Source organism: Ammospiza caudacuta, chromosome 1, assembly GCF_027887145.1.
Source record: "Ammospiza caudacuta isolate bAmmCau1 chromosome 1, bAmmCau1.pri, whole genome shotgun sequence".
NCBI classification, from domain to species: domain Eukaryota; kingdom Metazoa; phylum Chordata; class Aves; order Passeriformes; family Passerellidae; genus Ammospiza; species Ammospiza caudacuta.
In genome coordinates this window covers 7,131,045-7,145,465 of record NC_080593.1, presented here as the reverse complement: position 1 = coordinate 7,145,465, position 14,421 = coordinate 7,131,045, and the positions used below count along the sequence as shown (strand labels likewise).

Genomic DNA, 14,421 nt, shown 5'->3' with positions numbered 1-14,421 from the left:
CTTTGTAACAGTTAGTGCCTGTGTGGGAGGCAGTCATACACCCTGGATGAAAGGCAGTAGGATGCTCTTGGGGAAAACTGAATTGTCCAGAGGTTTGTGTTTATGACCCATCATCCCTCACAAACCCATGGGGACACAGGCAGTACGTGACAGTGCTTTTCCTCGTGAGCCAGTGGGCAGTGCCTGATCTGCAATGCAGAATGGAGCTGGCCCTTGTTGGTTCATCACTGGCAATGCAGTAAAACCTGACCAGAGTCCTTGTGCCCCTTGTGTCTTGCAGAACCGTGGCGTGTACATGTTCCGCATTGACAACGACCACGTCATCGACGCCACCCTGACGGGAGGCCCTGCAAGGTGGGTGGCCTGGAGGGATCCCTGACCTCCTCCTGGGGCCTGGAGGGATCCCTGACCTCCTCCTGGGGCCCTGGAGGGATCCCTGACCTCCTCCTGGGGCATCCCCCATGTTGGCCGGGGCTCTTGGAGGCTCTGAGTTTGTGGGGTTTATTCTCTGAGCTGGTACATTCAGTTTTCAAACTGTCCCACTGTCTCTTCCATCAGCTTTGCTCATCTTTCAGTTACGTTTCATGGCAGCTGTGAAAAAAGGAATTTTTTTTGATCCTTGATTTTTTTGACATTTTCTAGGTAAAGAAACAAGTACAGAGTAATGTAATTGTATGTGGGAAGGCGGTGAGCCCGTGGAGCTAAGGCCATCCTGAGGTTTGGTTCAGATTTGCCTCAAGGGCTGGGTTTTCCTAAGAGGTTTCACCTGTCCCACTCTTCCTTCGCAGGTACATCAACCATTCGTGTGCGCCCAACTGCGTGGCTGAGGTGGTCACTTTTGAGAGAGGACACAAAATTATCATCAGCTCCAGCAGAAGAATCCAGAAGGGGGAGGAGGTAGGGCAGGTTCTGACTTTACAGCCCTCTTGTTTCATGCATCCATTCTGTGATTCCCGGCCAGTGGCACAGTTTGTTTGCTCTGGGGTGAGGTGACATTTCCCTTTCCTGTAAAACTCTGCCTGTCCCTCACAGTGCAGCCTCTGCTGGGTTTTGCTGTTTAAGCTGTTGTGGCCAATCCCAGCTCTTCCATAACCACTCCTGTGCCTTTCCTTCCAGCTTTGCTATGACTATAAGTTTGATTTTGAAGATGACCAGCACAAGATTCCATGTCACTGTGGAGCTGTAAACTGCCGAAAGTGGATGAACTAGAATGCATTCCTTGCTGTCTTTGAGGGTTGCTTGTCCCTAGGAAGAAGTGATTCACATTTTGATTTTGTCGACGGAAAATTGTTGCCTTTTTGAAGGGGGAAAAAAAATATATCACTTCTGGAAATACAGATTTCTACACATGTATTTAAAAAGAAAAAAAAAAAAGAAAAAAAAAAAGGAAAAATAACCCACCAACCAACAAGCACCAGAAGCAAGCCGGCAAAATCTGAAGCTGACTTTCCAGACACGTGGAGGTGAAACTGAGTTAACAGAATGGTCCAGCACTTTTGTTTTTGAGCTCACTAAGGAGAAACTGTTTAACTTGGGCAAAGAACCGCTGGCTGACCTGCAGGAGGGCAGGTGGCCACTATGAATGTAAGACTGAAATCACCAGCGAAAGGGAGAAGTCCAAAGTGCTGGCCACAGCCTTATTTGATAAAGGGGCAGGCCCTCTAATTAAAGAAAAAAAATTTAAATAAAAGTAGACACCACTGAACAAGGAATGTACTGAAACGACTTCCTTAGGGATAGAGCTAAGGGAAAAAATAACTTGCACTAAAATACATTTAAATACTTGATTCCATGAGTCAGTTTATTGTAGTTTTTGATTTCTGTAAAATAAGAGAACCTTTTTGTATTTATTATTGAATAAGTGAATGAAGCTATTTTTAAAAAGAAAGTTAGAAGAAAGCCAAGCTGCTGCTGTTACCTGCAGAACTAACAAAACTCTGTTACTTTGTATAAAAGTGTAAATATTTTAAGAAAAAAAAATACAGTATAAAAATAGTTATTGACCAAATGCTACCAGACTCTGCAGCAGTTCGGGTGCTTATTCTCAAACGTTGATAGGGATGTTACAATATGATCTCATGTACTCACGGACATGCGATTCCCAGTTCGGAATAACCAAAATCTCAATTTAAAGAGAGGGGGTTTTGTATGTTTAAAGCAGTCTCAACTGTGGTCTTACGAGAATTTTTTTAAAGTAAACCTTAAGCCTGGTAAAGGCAGTGTATATTACAACTCTGACTTTTGTAGATGTTTGGGTAATTTAGATTAATTTTATTTGTATTATATTGTTGCATCCCTATTTCTTAAGTCAGGTTTTTTTGTGCTTACAATTTGTGATAACTGTGAATAACTGCTAAAACCACCCAAAATAGAGGCTGGACATGGTTTTTTTTCTTCAGCAAAAGTAGTCAAGGATTAGGTGACTGTTCAGCCTACAGATTAAATCATGTAAACAGCATAGAATGACTTGGAGCTTCAGTCTCATGCGATAGCCTTGTTAAAAGGAAAACAAGGAAAAAAAATTAGGTGTAATGTGCTTGCAGCTGCAGGACTCTGGCAATAGGATTTTGGAAAATGTAATTTAAAGATGTGTTTGTATGGATTGTTTTTGTTTACATTTCTTTAAAAAATAAACACTGTTTTGTGTTTGCTTGTAGAAATTTAATCAGCATTTTGAACCAGGTTAGCTTTTTATTTTGTACTTAAAATTCTGGTACTGACACTTCACAGGCTAAATATTAAAAAAAATGAAGTTTTTTTTTTTTTGTGTGCACAATTAAAGTGGACTGTAAACTGTTGGTATATTCAGTAATACAGTTCTGAACTTGTAATGTATATGGCATGATGTATTTTTATCTTACAGAATAAATCAATTGTATATATTTTTCTCTTGATAAATAGCTGTATTAAATTGTTTCTTGAATATTTTTCTTCTCTTGTACAATATTCCAACATCCTACCAGTATTTGTCCTACAGTTTTTTCTGTTCTGTATAATAGTATCTAATGTTGGCAAAAAAATACAAAAAACAACACAAAAAAAAGAATTTTTTGAAGTATACAGAGTGTTATGGGTTTTGGAATTTGTGGAAACAGATTTAGAAGATCAGCATTTACGAATAAAAATATTTTACATCTATAAAGTGCATCCTCCTGTTGTCATTTGAGGTGTCTGGTTTCTGCTTCTTCCAGGATCTGTTTCTGCTTCCACCACAGAGAAGTATTTTGCCTTCCCCCTTTGCCAGTGCGTCCTAAATTGCACAGTGAGCACAGGCTCCTCTCAGCCCGTGAGTGGACACTGAACGCCCTTCACAGTCCCCTCATGCTGCAGGAGGGGGAGTGAGCAAAGGCCAGAGTGGGGTTAAAGCTCTGAGCTGGCACTGTGACAGTGCTGGACACCAGAGACATTCCCAGCAGCTCTCAGCATGAGTCCAGACTAAAAGAGGCTCCAGACTTACCCTGGAGCAGTGGGAAGCAGCCAGGCCAGAGTTAATCCCTGGTGTTGCTGACATGGTGCACTTTGGCTGCTGCAGGATCTGTCTGTCCATGGCCACCCCCACTCCAGGAGCCAGGAGAAGAAGTCCTTGACACAGGGACTTAAAATTCAGCCCCAGACAGAGTTTCCTTCTCTACAAATAATAAATTCTCAGTGTGACAGCAGCAAGCTGGAGGCCGTGACAGTGGGATGAGGCTTTTCCTTCTGTGCTTCCTATTCATCAGAGCCTCACTCACACACAGGGCAGAACTCTGAATTCCTGCTTACACCAGGCAGCCCAGCTGGGAACTGAACCCTGGCCCAGGGCTGGGTTTTCCCAGCAGAGATGGCCTGGCTGTGTGGCAGCACCCCAGGTGTGTCTGTGGCCAGGAATGCCCTGCAGGAACAAGTGACACCATCCCAAACGCCATCACCTCCCTCTGCTCCTGGAAACGGCGCCGCTCCCGGTGACAGCACCTCCAGCTCTCCCCACTGGGAGCAAAAGGTCCAAAATTCTCTGTGGCAACTGACTCAGACTGTAAATAAAGCAAGTTGCTGCCCTCCCTGTTTGAGGATTTGTTCGGGTTTCCTGATTTTTTAACTTATTTTTAAAAAGACAACACAACAGAAGACAAGGCCAAGCAAGGTTTCTGCACAATGTGGCTGCCACCACCACTGTCACAGGGAATTGTCCCCCTGCACCCAGCTGGGAGGGGCTGTGCCAGCAGTCTGGGTGAACCACACAGGCATAAAGGAAGCTGCAGCCCATCCTTTCACCCCAGCAAAGACTGGGATGTCCCACACAGCAACCACCCAGGCTGCCACTGCTGCCAGTGAAAGGGCCACCTGAGCTGACACCATGATCAAGCCCTGCCTGACTGCAGGAGTCACCTGGAACTGATGGAAGGCTCCAGGTGCTCCTGAGCAAGGCCCAGCACAGGCTCAGCTGACAAAGGGGGCTGGGGTTGGTTTTTAGAGGCTTTCCTTGGTAGGAAGGAGCTTGGCTCGTGTCTTATTTAATTACTCTCATTGTAATGCTGTATCTTGAATAACTTCAGCCAGCTGGTTCTGATTTTTAAACCCTGGTACCTGGTTCTCCAAGTGTGCCAGGAGCTCACTCCCTCCAGGACTAGTGGGGAGGCAAAGCAGCTGCCCTGTGGCCAGGCCACTCTTACCTGCTCCTTTGCATCCTCTGCTCTTCTCCCAGGTGCTGGCCCTGGCAGGGGCCTGAAGGACCAAACAGAGTCAGGCACAAGCAAATCTCCTCTCTGCAGAAAGATGTGGAGCTGTAATTATTCTAGCATTATCATTATTTTCTTCACACTGCCCAAAAGGTCAATAAGTGGATGCTGGAGTATCTCTGCAGTTTCTGCTGCACAAGTGGAAGGGCAAGGCTGTCCTGGAACTTCTAAAATCCAAACTGCACGTTTCCAGGGAAGGCTGTGGCTGTGGAGTGGGAAATGAGGCCAACAACAGTGCTAAGAAAAAATGCACTGGGTAAGAGCAGCTTTTCTCTTCTGCAGGAGCTCCCACACACTGAAGAAGTCAAAGAAATAGTAAAATAAATTAAAAGAGAAGTGGAGGAAAAAACCACAGAAATTATCTGTCAAGCCTTCCAAGATGCAAGGAAGGGAGAAAGGGAGTGAAAAAAGACCCAAATTGTCTGAACTTTAATTTCCATCAGTGTCTAAGTTGGTGCTTTCTGGTCTAACAGCTACAAAGAGTAAGGCCATACAAATTAATAAAAAAAAGATACTTTATTTTAAATGCAGCTACTGTCACGAGTCATCAAAATAGACTTTGCAATAGTTACTTTGTTTTAAATATGAGGTGACGAATGACAGCAAAGAACTTAAACTACATGAAATGTCCTAAAATTAAAAGAACTAAATTTAAATATTTCAAATGACAATTATCAGAAGATGGAAAGGAATAAAAACATTTTCCAGAAAAAGTAAAATAATTTTGGCCAGTAATCCCATACTAGAAATGTAAATTATTGAGATACTGCACATGAAATAGTCAAGGAGGACTCCTTTCTGTCATTGTCGTTGAGAAGATCCACAAAGTTTAAATCTCACCATTTAAATTACATTGCTCTAATGATTTCTCTTACTTAAAACCAGTCCAATAATCCAGGCCCATCCAAGACGCTGATGATGCATTTCACTCCTTGGAGCAGTGGGGCTGCTGCTCTCAGTGTGTGACCAGGGACCAGTGACACCCAGACCTGCAGGCTCAGCTCCTCGGGCAGGGCATTTCCAGCAGCTCCTTCCACGGCTGTGCCAAGGGCTCTGCACAAAGCCCTCCAGGATGACTTCAGATGGTGGCTGAAGGGGAAGCAGGCTCAGCTGAACTCTCCTCAGCCACCTGCTGGCTGTGTCAGCTCTCAAAGTGCCACTGCTGAGGAAGGGACCCGTCGCAGATGGCCACGGTGACGTAGCCCTTGTGGCTCAGGGGATCCACCACCTTCAGGCACTGCCCCACCGAGACCTGGTACAGCCGCTTGTTTTTCTAGAGCAGACAAAGACAGATGGGATTTATTTACTGAAACTTCTGTTCTCCATTGTCAAACTGGGGCTGGAAGTGATGCCCAAGGGAAGGGGTGCTCCTTCTGACAGATGAGCCTTTCAGCAGCCTCCCTGCCACAGCAGACCCACAGCAGCAGTGCAGTACAGCACACCCCGGAGCCACATCCAGACTTGGAAACAAAGGCTCTCACGTCCTCACAGGCCCCCAGCTGGGATTTGTTTATAGCACAGACTTTTAATGAGGTGGAGGGATGATCAAACCCATTCCCCAGCCCAGCAAAGAGGGTCTGTGGTGGGCACAGACAGGTCACAGAATCCTACAATGGTTTGGGTTGAGAGGGACCTTAAGGATCATTTAGGTCAAACTCTCCTGCCATGGGCTGAGACACCTTCCACTAAACCAGGTTGCTCCAAGCCCATACAACTTAGCCATGAATATTCTAGGGATGGGGCATCCACAGCTTCTCTGAGCAACCTGTTCCAGCATCACACCACCCTCACAGCAAAGAATTTCTTCCTAATACGTAATCTAAACTTGCCCTCTGTCAGTTTAAAGCCATTCCCCTTTGTCTTATCACTCCATGCTCTAGCAAAAAGTCCCTCTCCAGCTCTCCTGTAGCCTCCTCAGGCACTGCAAGGATGCTTTAGGGTCTCCCTGGAGCCCTCTCTTCTCCAGGCTGAACACAGGTCCCTGTTTAGTATCTGACCATGCATTAGCAGTGCCCCTACCCTCAGGAGCTGCCACATGTCATGCCAGGCCTCATGCTTGGTGAGTGCCCACAGCCAGAGCAAGGCCAAACCCCAGCCAAGAGTGACAAGGAAACAGATTCTGTCCTTTTATTACCTTTAGAGGATTGTGCCATCTCCTCTACTAACATCCTGTCTGGAAAGGGCTCTGTGCACAGCCCCAGCAGCTCCCATGGGCAGCACCTCCTGCTCTGCACAGAGGGAGCAGATCCACAGGAACAGCCCTGCCAGGCTCTGCCACTGCCTGTGGCCACAACCAGATGTCCAGGGAAGCAGGAGGAGATGGTAAGAAAACAAAACACTCCTCCAAAATACCCCCCCCAGTCCAAGCCTTGTACCACAAGTGGCAGTGCACAGTTAGTATTTCCCTGTATCAATGACTCACTCAGTGGAGTTCTCCTTGTTCCAAAAGGTTTGAGATCTAAAGGGCCCCAGCCAGCTCCCATATTCCTCAATGGAAAGGTGCCCACACCTTCCATTTGCCTTTCCATGCCCCTCTGCCCCTTCCTAATGAATCCCAGTGTTTGAGTCACTTTCTTTCCTTGTGGATCACTGATGAATGAGCACCAATGTGCCCCTGCTCAGACCCACCTCCCACAGCCACGGTGGCCATGGCCAGCTCAAAGCCCCCGTGTCACACATGAAGTGCAGATTCTCCAGCCCACAGCCATCACCAACAGCGATGTGCACCCAAAGCCAGTGGCATTCCCCCACTGCTGTGCATCCCTGCTGCTAACACCAGCTGCAGAACCTTCTAGAACCTCTGCTCAGCAGAACTGTTGGGCTCATTGTCCCTGGGGGCTGTGGCAGTGCTGGTGCCAGTGTCAGACACACACAGATCTGCCTCGCTATCTCCACACCACCCTGGGCTGCAGCAGGACTTGTGGGACTCCCCTTGGGAACCTGAGCTGCCAGGCAGCAGCATGGCAGGAACCTGAGGCAGGCTGTGCAGAGCTGTGCTGGGAGCACCACTGGCAGGGCTGGCAGGGCTCTCCTGTCGGGGTCTCTGCTGCTCACAGTGACCCCAAGATGTGTTAGAAAGTCTCTTTTCCCAGCCCAGGGTCGAAGGAGGAGTCAGGGCTCTTCATTTCTCAGTCTCAAGGTTGTTTATTGTATCTTAGCTATAAAATTCTTTCTCCTGCCCTGCAGAAGTCAGCTCAGCAAGACAGTCAGAGGCACTCTGCCTGCTCCTGGGGTGGTGTTACATCTTTATACTAAAAACTACCTGTACAATATTTACAATTACTTTCCAATACCTATCACCTATGTTAGACAGTGAGCTTCTACTCTAAACCAATCTAAAAGTGCCAACATCACAGCAGCAGATGGAGGCCAAGAAGAAGAAGGAGAATGGCAGGACACACCCAGATCCCTTCATCTTGCCCCTTGAACTTCCATTCTAAAAAACCCCAAAAATCTATTTTTTCACCTCGTGAAAAAATGCCATTCTACCTAATTTGTCGTGGTTGCAGATCTTCATCTAAGGTTGGTAACTTGCTCCACAGGTCATAATCAAAACCACAGGGGCATCTTGGGCTCTGTGCCAGGGTGTCTGAGACCCCTGGCAGGGCTCTTGGCTGCTCAGGACAGCTAGAGGGATTTCCTGGGTCCTGACACTCTCCCTCCCTTGGTTCAACCGTGTTGGTGCTGCAGACTCTCAGCAGGCTGAGGGCATGTGAGGGGCAGCCTCTGAGTGAATACCCAGGAGACAAACCCCATGTGTGAGCAGCTCTGGCTCAGTTCTGTGGATTGGCCACTCCAGGCCTTAACAGTTAAATTAATGACATCAATTGCAGGGCAGAAGCAACTGCTCTGCCCTGTGCTTCTTCAGGCACTAAGCAGGAATCCCCACATGGACTCCTCCTGCCTCCCAGGCCTGCAAACACAACACAACAAAGCTCTGGGGTGGATTTTGTTCTCTCTGGCACAGCCCAGAGGAGCCACAGTGCTGTGGGTGGCTGTGACTGGCACAAGAAAGGCTCAGTGGAGCTGCAGAAACCTTTCTTTGATGCAAAGGGCCTGCAACTGTTATTAACACTGAAATGCAGCCTTCAAAGTGCAACTTCTGTACAGGCTGCCTGAACCATGGGCTGGGCCTGGTGCAGGGCAACTGCCCTGGTACATCTGAGGTTTGGTCACAATTAAATTCAGCCCTGATGTCCTGTTAGTGCTACTGTGTCTCTGTCATATTTTACAGAAAATCCCTTTGCCAGGATTTTTCTCTTGAGAAGCCTCAGAAAAGAAATGTAAACAATAATTATCTGATTGCTTGGAATGTGGTTTAGAGGTTGCTTAATAACAGAGAAATCTTTGATTGATTCCATGAGAATTGTTTTTACTTAATGACCAATCATGGCCAGCTGTGTCAGACTCTGGTCAGTCACGAGATTTTATTATCATTCTTTGCTAGCCTTCTGATGTCTTCTTTTCTCTTTCTTTAGTATAGTTTTAGCATATAATTTTCATATAATATATGATATATAATATATAATATATAATATCATATAGTATAAAATAAATTATATACTATATAGTATAATAACATATAACCTATAACATATAAGTTATAGGTTATAGGTTATATGTTATAGGTTATAACATATAACCTATAACATAAAATCATAAAATAATAAATCAGCTTTCTGAGAACTTGGGAGTCAATTCTCATCTCTCACCTCGACCTGGGACCCACAACAACACCACAACAATTAATACCCACACTCCTGTGCCTGACTGAGTCACTGATCACAAGCAATGCACAGTGGCAGCCCCTGCACTCACCCCAAATGTCCACTGCTGGGAGCCACCCGAGCCGTGGCACTTCATCAGCCGAGGGGGATCGGACGAGCGAGTTTCAGACACATCCAAGCACAGCAGATTATTCAAAATCAGCTCATGATCCTCATTGTAAATCCACACCTGAAAGAGGAGATGGAAAGACATTGATTGCAATGTTTCAGGGCAGTTTCATTGAGTCTTTTGTGCACCCACAGAGGAGATGCTTCAACGTCTGGATGTCAGAGATGGGCCTTGCAGGGAGTGGTGAGAACTGAATGCAGCCCCTTCCCTGGGCCCACCTGCATGAAGCAGGAATGTGTAGGGGGATAGAACATAAGTAAATGAAGGTGGTATAGAAAGTAATCTTACCCCGCTAAAGAGTTTTAGCTGAGCCAATTATTAAGGATTAGGAGCAAGCCTGATGTGAACAGGCCACACCTGTAGCCAGTAAGAAGAGTGTTATAAAAGAGTGGATTGGTGGGAACTGCAGTCAGTTGGCTACTGCAAGGATGAGGAGGAGTCAGTGCCTGGAGGAGCTGCCTACAAGAAACATCAAGGAGGTACAAAGCTCTGGCAATATGGAACCCTTGCAATGTACTGATAATAGAACTTCTGCAATACAATGACAACAGGAATGCACTGGTTCGTATTTGCAGCTTCAACTGCAATTGGGCTCCTGAATTTACATGACAGAAGAGTTTCTCTGTGATCACACTGAAAGAACCAGCTGTCAGTTCCAACAAGCAGCAAGGACACATCCAAGCTGCCTCTTGTCTGTCCTCTCCCACATGCTGCTTGAACAGAGCAGGTACTTTTATTCTTGGTCCCAGAAATGTGTCAGGCACCTTCAGTTGCTGCCATTCATCACCAAACCCTGCTGGCTCTCAGCAAGGCACATCTGGCACAGCTGGACATTCAGGGAAGCAGGAACAGCAGCCTGCTCCAACTGCAGGAGCTGCTGCTTCTCCCTCCCTTGGCCAAGATCACATCTGTGGAAGACCTGGAGCTCTCATAACCAACAGGAGAGTCTGAATCCCAAGCTGGAAAGCAAAGCAGTTAAGGAACTTGGGGGTGTGCACCTCAAAATATCAGAGGGGTAGAGAAAAGAGAAGTAAATGTAAAGTGTGGGCCTGCAGTGCAGGGAAGATCCTGGGAGCATCTGGCTCAGCACCCAGTGCCAGCTATTCCCAATGCACAGGGCAGCCCTGGCACTCACAGGGCAGCTGGACAGCACTTCCCAGCCTCTGCGGGTGCTGAGCAAAGCAAATCCCTTCCCCTGACATGGGAGCCTGTGAACAAGAGGAGCTGAGCCTCTCATACCTGTCCCTGAAGGACCTACAGACACACAAAGTTCCTGTGCTGTGCTCCTGTTCCAGCCCTGCTCCCATTTCTCAGCTCAGTGCTGCACTTGCCATGCTCACTATGTAATTTATTTTTCTTTCCATTAAGTCTGCATGAGTTTCACAGTCAGAATATGGCATATCAAACTCTAGGCAGAAAAGTCAGGCACATAAATTTTGCTTTGTCTCTTTTTTTGGCCTATGAGACTAAAAGCAGCCTTCTGGGAGGTGCTGGGATTTGGGACACAGCCTCAGTTGGACAGCACTCAGTTCATTATCACAGTGACTATTATAACACAAGGAAGGCCTCCTTGGAAGAAGAGCAGGGATCACATTAAAATGTGCCCCAACCTCAGACATTTTGTGCCTTCTAAAATAGTTTTTGCTGTTTAAAGCCTGCCATGAAAAAGAAAGCATGGCAAGATTAAAGAGGGAGGAGAGAATGGAGAAATGGCAGGACTTGCCAGAGAGAATTACTGTGGAAAGAACAATGATGGAGCTGAGTCCAAACAAGAGATGAACTGGTAGGAATGGAGAGAGAAGATGCAGTGACACAGGGAACAGATCTTCAGTCAAAAGCTGTGGTTAAACCCAGTGTGAAACTTCTCCAGAAAGGCTTACACAAGACAGCCAAAATTAATTCCAAACTAATTATGTGTTTAGTGTAGAAAACAAAGGAGAGAGGAAAAATAGGCCCAAATTTGGTTCCAAATCCAGATTAGAGTATCACTATGAATTTGCAGATTATTAACAGATTCAAGCACCAGGAAAGCAAAGCCACCCCATGAGGTTTCTTTGTTACACAATTGCAAGCCTTAGTATACTCCAGAAATTATTAACTAATTTTCTGCTGAAGGCTGAAAGGATAATGTTCAGCTCTTACTGCCAAAGGCTGTCAGGAGCAACAGCCCCAAAGAGGAAAGAAACTGCTGGCAGGCAGCACAGTATCTAAAGTTTGCAGGCAGAAAGGTGCCCTCCCAGGATTTATGTCTCATTTCTGAGAGCTCTCTTCTTTTATCCTCCTATGTATTTTCTTAAAAAACAAAACAAAACAAAACAAACAAAAAAAAAAAAAAACAAACAAACAAAAAAAAAAAACAAAGAAAAAAAACCACAACAAACCCCAAACACAACCATTTAAAAATGTAATCTATTTTTAAAAAAGAGGCAATAGAGGTGCAGGATATTTTCAACCTGCATGCACTTCCTAACTAGCAGTTAGGAGATCATCACTGTGAAGACTTTGGTTTTCAAAACTGGGATTGTGTCCAGTCCCCAGAATTATCCCAGACTGTTCCTACTACAGTTAATGGAGCATCCTTTTCATTATAACTTATAGACATCATTTTTATTGTATTTTCTAGATACAAAAACCACTTCCCCAATTATTTTCTTTCTATAGCAAAATTATGAACTGAAAGTCAGTCATGTCAAGCCTGAGAAACCAGGACAGTGTGGTGTGCCTGGCTAATTTTCAACTCTACTTAATGGTGACATCTAAGTCAACTACAATGAAAAGGATTGCCCATAATGCTGATACAACTGAAAGCTACAGAATATCTCTTATTGCTTTTAAATCCAAGTTAAATTAGATTTGAAATTCCTTAGCAGCCATGAAGGCTAGAGAAAACAAAGCAAGCACAAACCAAAGGTAAACCAGAATTGCTTTCAAGGCCAGTCCCATGACTTTAGAGAGGCTGGTCAACTCTCACATGCACTCACCAGACCAAACACAGGCTTTTTTCCTAGGACAAAGGCATAAACCAGATAATTCTAGGGCAAAACCAGCTGAAAAATGCCAACAAGCTGAGTGAAACTACAGCTAAAAGCTTCCAATAGTCAGGATGTTTCTTGCTATTTTTATAAGAAGCTGCTAAATAAATGTCATCTTTCTCTATACTGTTCTCACATATCTATAGCAAGATTGTTCAAGAGGTTATGACAGCAAGTTGGCTGAATGCACTCTTGGGATTTATTAGAACAAAATAAATGTAATAGCAGAAAAACAGTGTTGGTTGACATACTTGGTTGGAGAACAAAATCATTGTGAAAGAAGATAGCATAGCCATTTTTTTATGAGAAATAATTGCTAAATTTACCACTAGTAAAGCAGATTCACAAGAAAAGCCAAAGGTCAACAATCAGAGCACAGATTTGTCTCTCTCAGCACCAAAGGGATAACTGAAATTTGTTCTCCTGGATTAAAAAAAAGTCAGAAAAAAGTTTTGATGTGGAAAACCAACAGAGTTTTTCCTTCAGGCATGTGGCACTTCATTATGAGAAATATTGTAGCAAGGAAAAGGGAAGCATAACTGTGTGGACATCATGCCCAACTTTCTCACCCAAAGACAGAATGGCTCAGAATTGCAGCTTTGGCCCTGCAAATGTGCAATCACTTGGTGGTGATGGTGCCCCTCAGTCACTATTACACTCACACAGCCTTTTTTATTTACAAGACTTGCTGACTGTCCTACAGCTAATAGAATAGATCAAATAGGAAAAATTCCATTCTCATGCCAGCTTTAATTAATCCAACCTTAACACAGGAAGTGGCAATTTGGTCCCAGTGATGATTTCTCAGTGCTCCAGAGGTGAAGTACAAGGATGTGCTTGTACTTGCCCCTGTCTGACACCTGAAGGCCACATGTCAAGAGCCAGCCACAGTTATCCTGAGAACTGCAAACACCCCTCTGGCTTCCTGTGTCACACTCAGCTGCTGAGGCCACAACAGGAGGCAGAAAGTCCCTTTAGGTGACAAAGCAATCAGCATTTTGTTGGGACTGTCACAAATCACTCTGCCTCCACTGCTGCAGTTTCCATACCCTGATAACTGTTGTCCATGTCATAGAGCATCAAGTTAGCCCAGCACAACCCACCTTTACTAAAGCTGTGCTGCTTTACATCCCATGCTCCATTTATTCTGTGCCTTTGATTACTTTTCTCTTTAGATCCAACCTAGATTTTAGAATTGGGTCCCAAGGGCTCCTAAATCATAAAGTTCTCAGAGTAGTTTTTAGCTATATAAGCCTTTATGGCATTAACTGAAGATCTCTCTATCCTGGAGATTTTTTATCCAAGTCCTGAATTTCTGTCACCTGCAAGAAGTGAAACAGCAAAGGCCTCATGTAGTGATCCAAAAATTCTCATTAGGTTTTCAATCTATCCCTAACTAATCCCCAGATCAGCAATTTACCTGTAGCCAAAGAATCTTCTGAATTCCTTTTATTTAATACCAAATCATTCATGTATCCCAAACTGCAGCCACTCCAGCAGCAGAGGACTGGGTGTGCAGTACACAAACACCAGCAGGGCAGGAAAGGGCTGCTCTAAATTCCAGTATGAGGAACCAACTGAAAGAGCTGCCACAAATTCTGAAGTGCCAATCAGTGCATTATGAACCCATCAGGAGCCACTTTAGGGCAGCCCCCAGTCAAAGAGAGATTCGTGCCATGAAGAAGGAGATTATAACATCCAACACTCAGCATTAGCAGGAGCTCCACAGTGTCCTTGGCCAGCCCCATGGTTTGAATGCCCCTCTGACAGCAGCCTGT

The 14,421-nt window shown here is 45.1% G+C and overlaps 2 protein-coding genes across 3 annotated transcripts in view; one reads left to right on the top strand and one right to left on the bottom strand.

Annotated features, from left to right (window-relative positions):
- The window catches only part of KMT2C (lysine methyltransferase 2C), a 187,815-nt gene extending 184,673 nt beyond the window's left edge, over nt 1–3,142 (top strand). The window contains exons 57-59 of the mRNA XM_058809368.1: nt 281–354; nt 789–897; nt 1,117–3,142. Of these exons, the coding sequence (XP_058665351.1) occupies nt 281–354; nt 789–897; nt 1,117–1,209 (276 nt within the window). The 3' untranslated portion in view covers nt 1,210–3,142. The remainder of the gene's footprint in view (nt 1–280; nt 355–788; nt 898–1,116) is intronic.
- A 2,070-nt stretch (nt 3,143–5,212) lies between these two features.
- The window catches only part of GALNT11 (polypeptide N-acetylgalactosaminyltransferase 11), a 46,953-nt gene continuing 37,744 nt past the window's right edge, over nt 5,213–14,421 (bottom strand). For both annotated transcript variants that reach the window (XM_058804397.1, XM_058804407.1), the window contains exons 11-12: nt 9,534–9,671; nt 5,213–5,988 (exon numbers count right to left, since the gene is read on the bottom strand). In XM_058804397.1, coding sequence (XP_058660380.1) covers nt 5,857–5,988; nt 9,534–9,671 — 270 coding nt within the window. In that variant the 3' untranslated portion in view covers nt 5,213–5,856. The remainder of the gene's footprint in view (nt 5,989–9,533; nt 9,672–14,421) is intronic.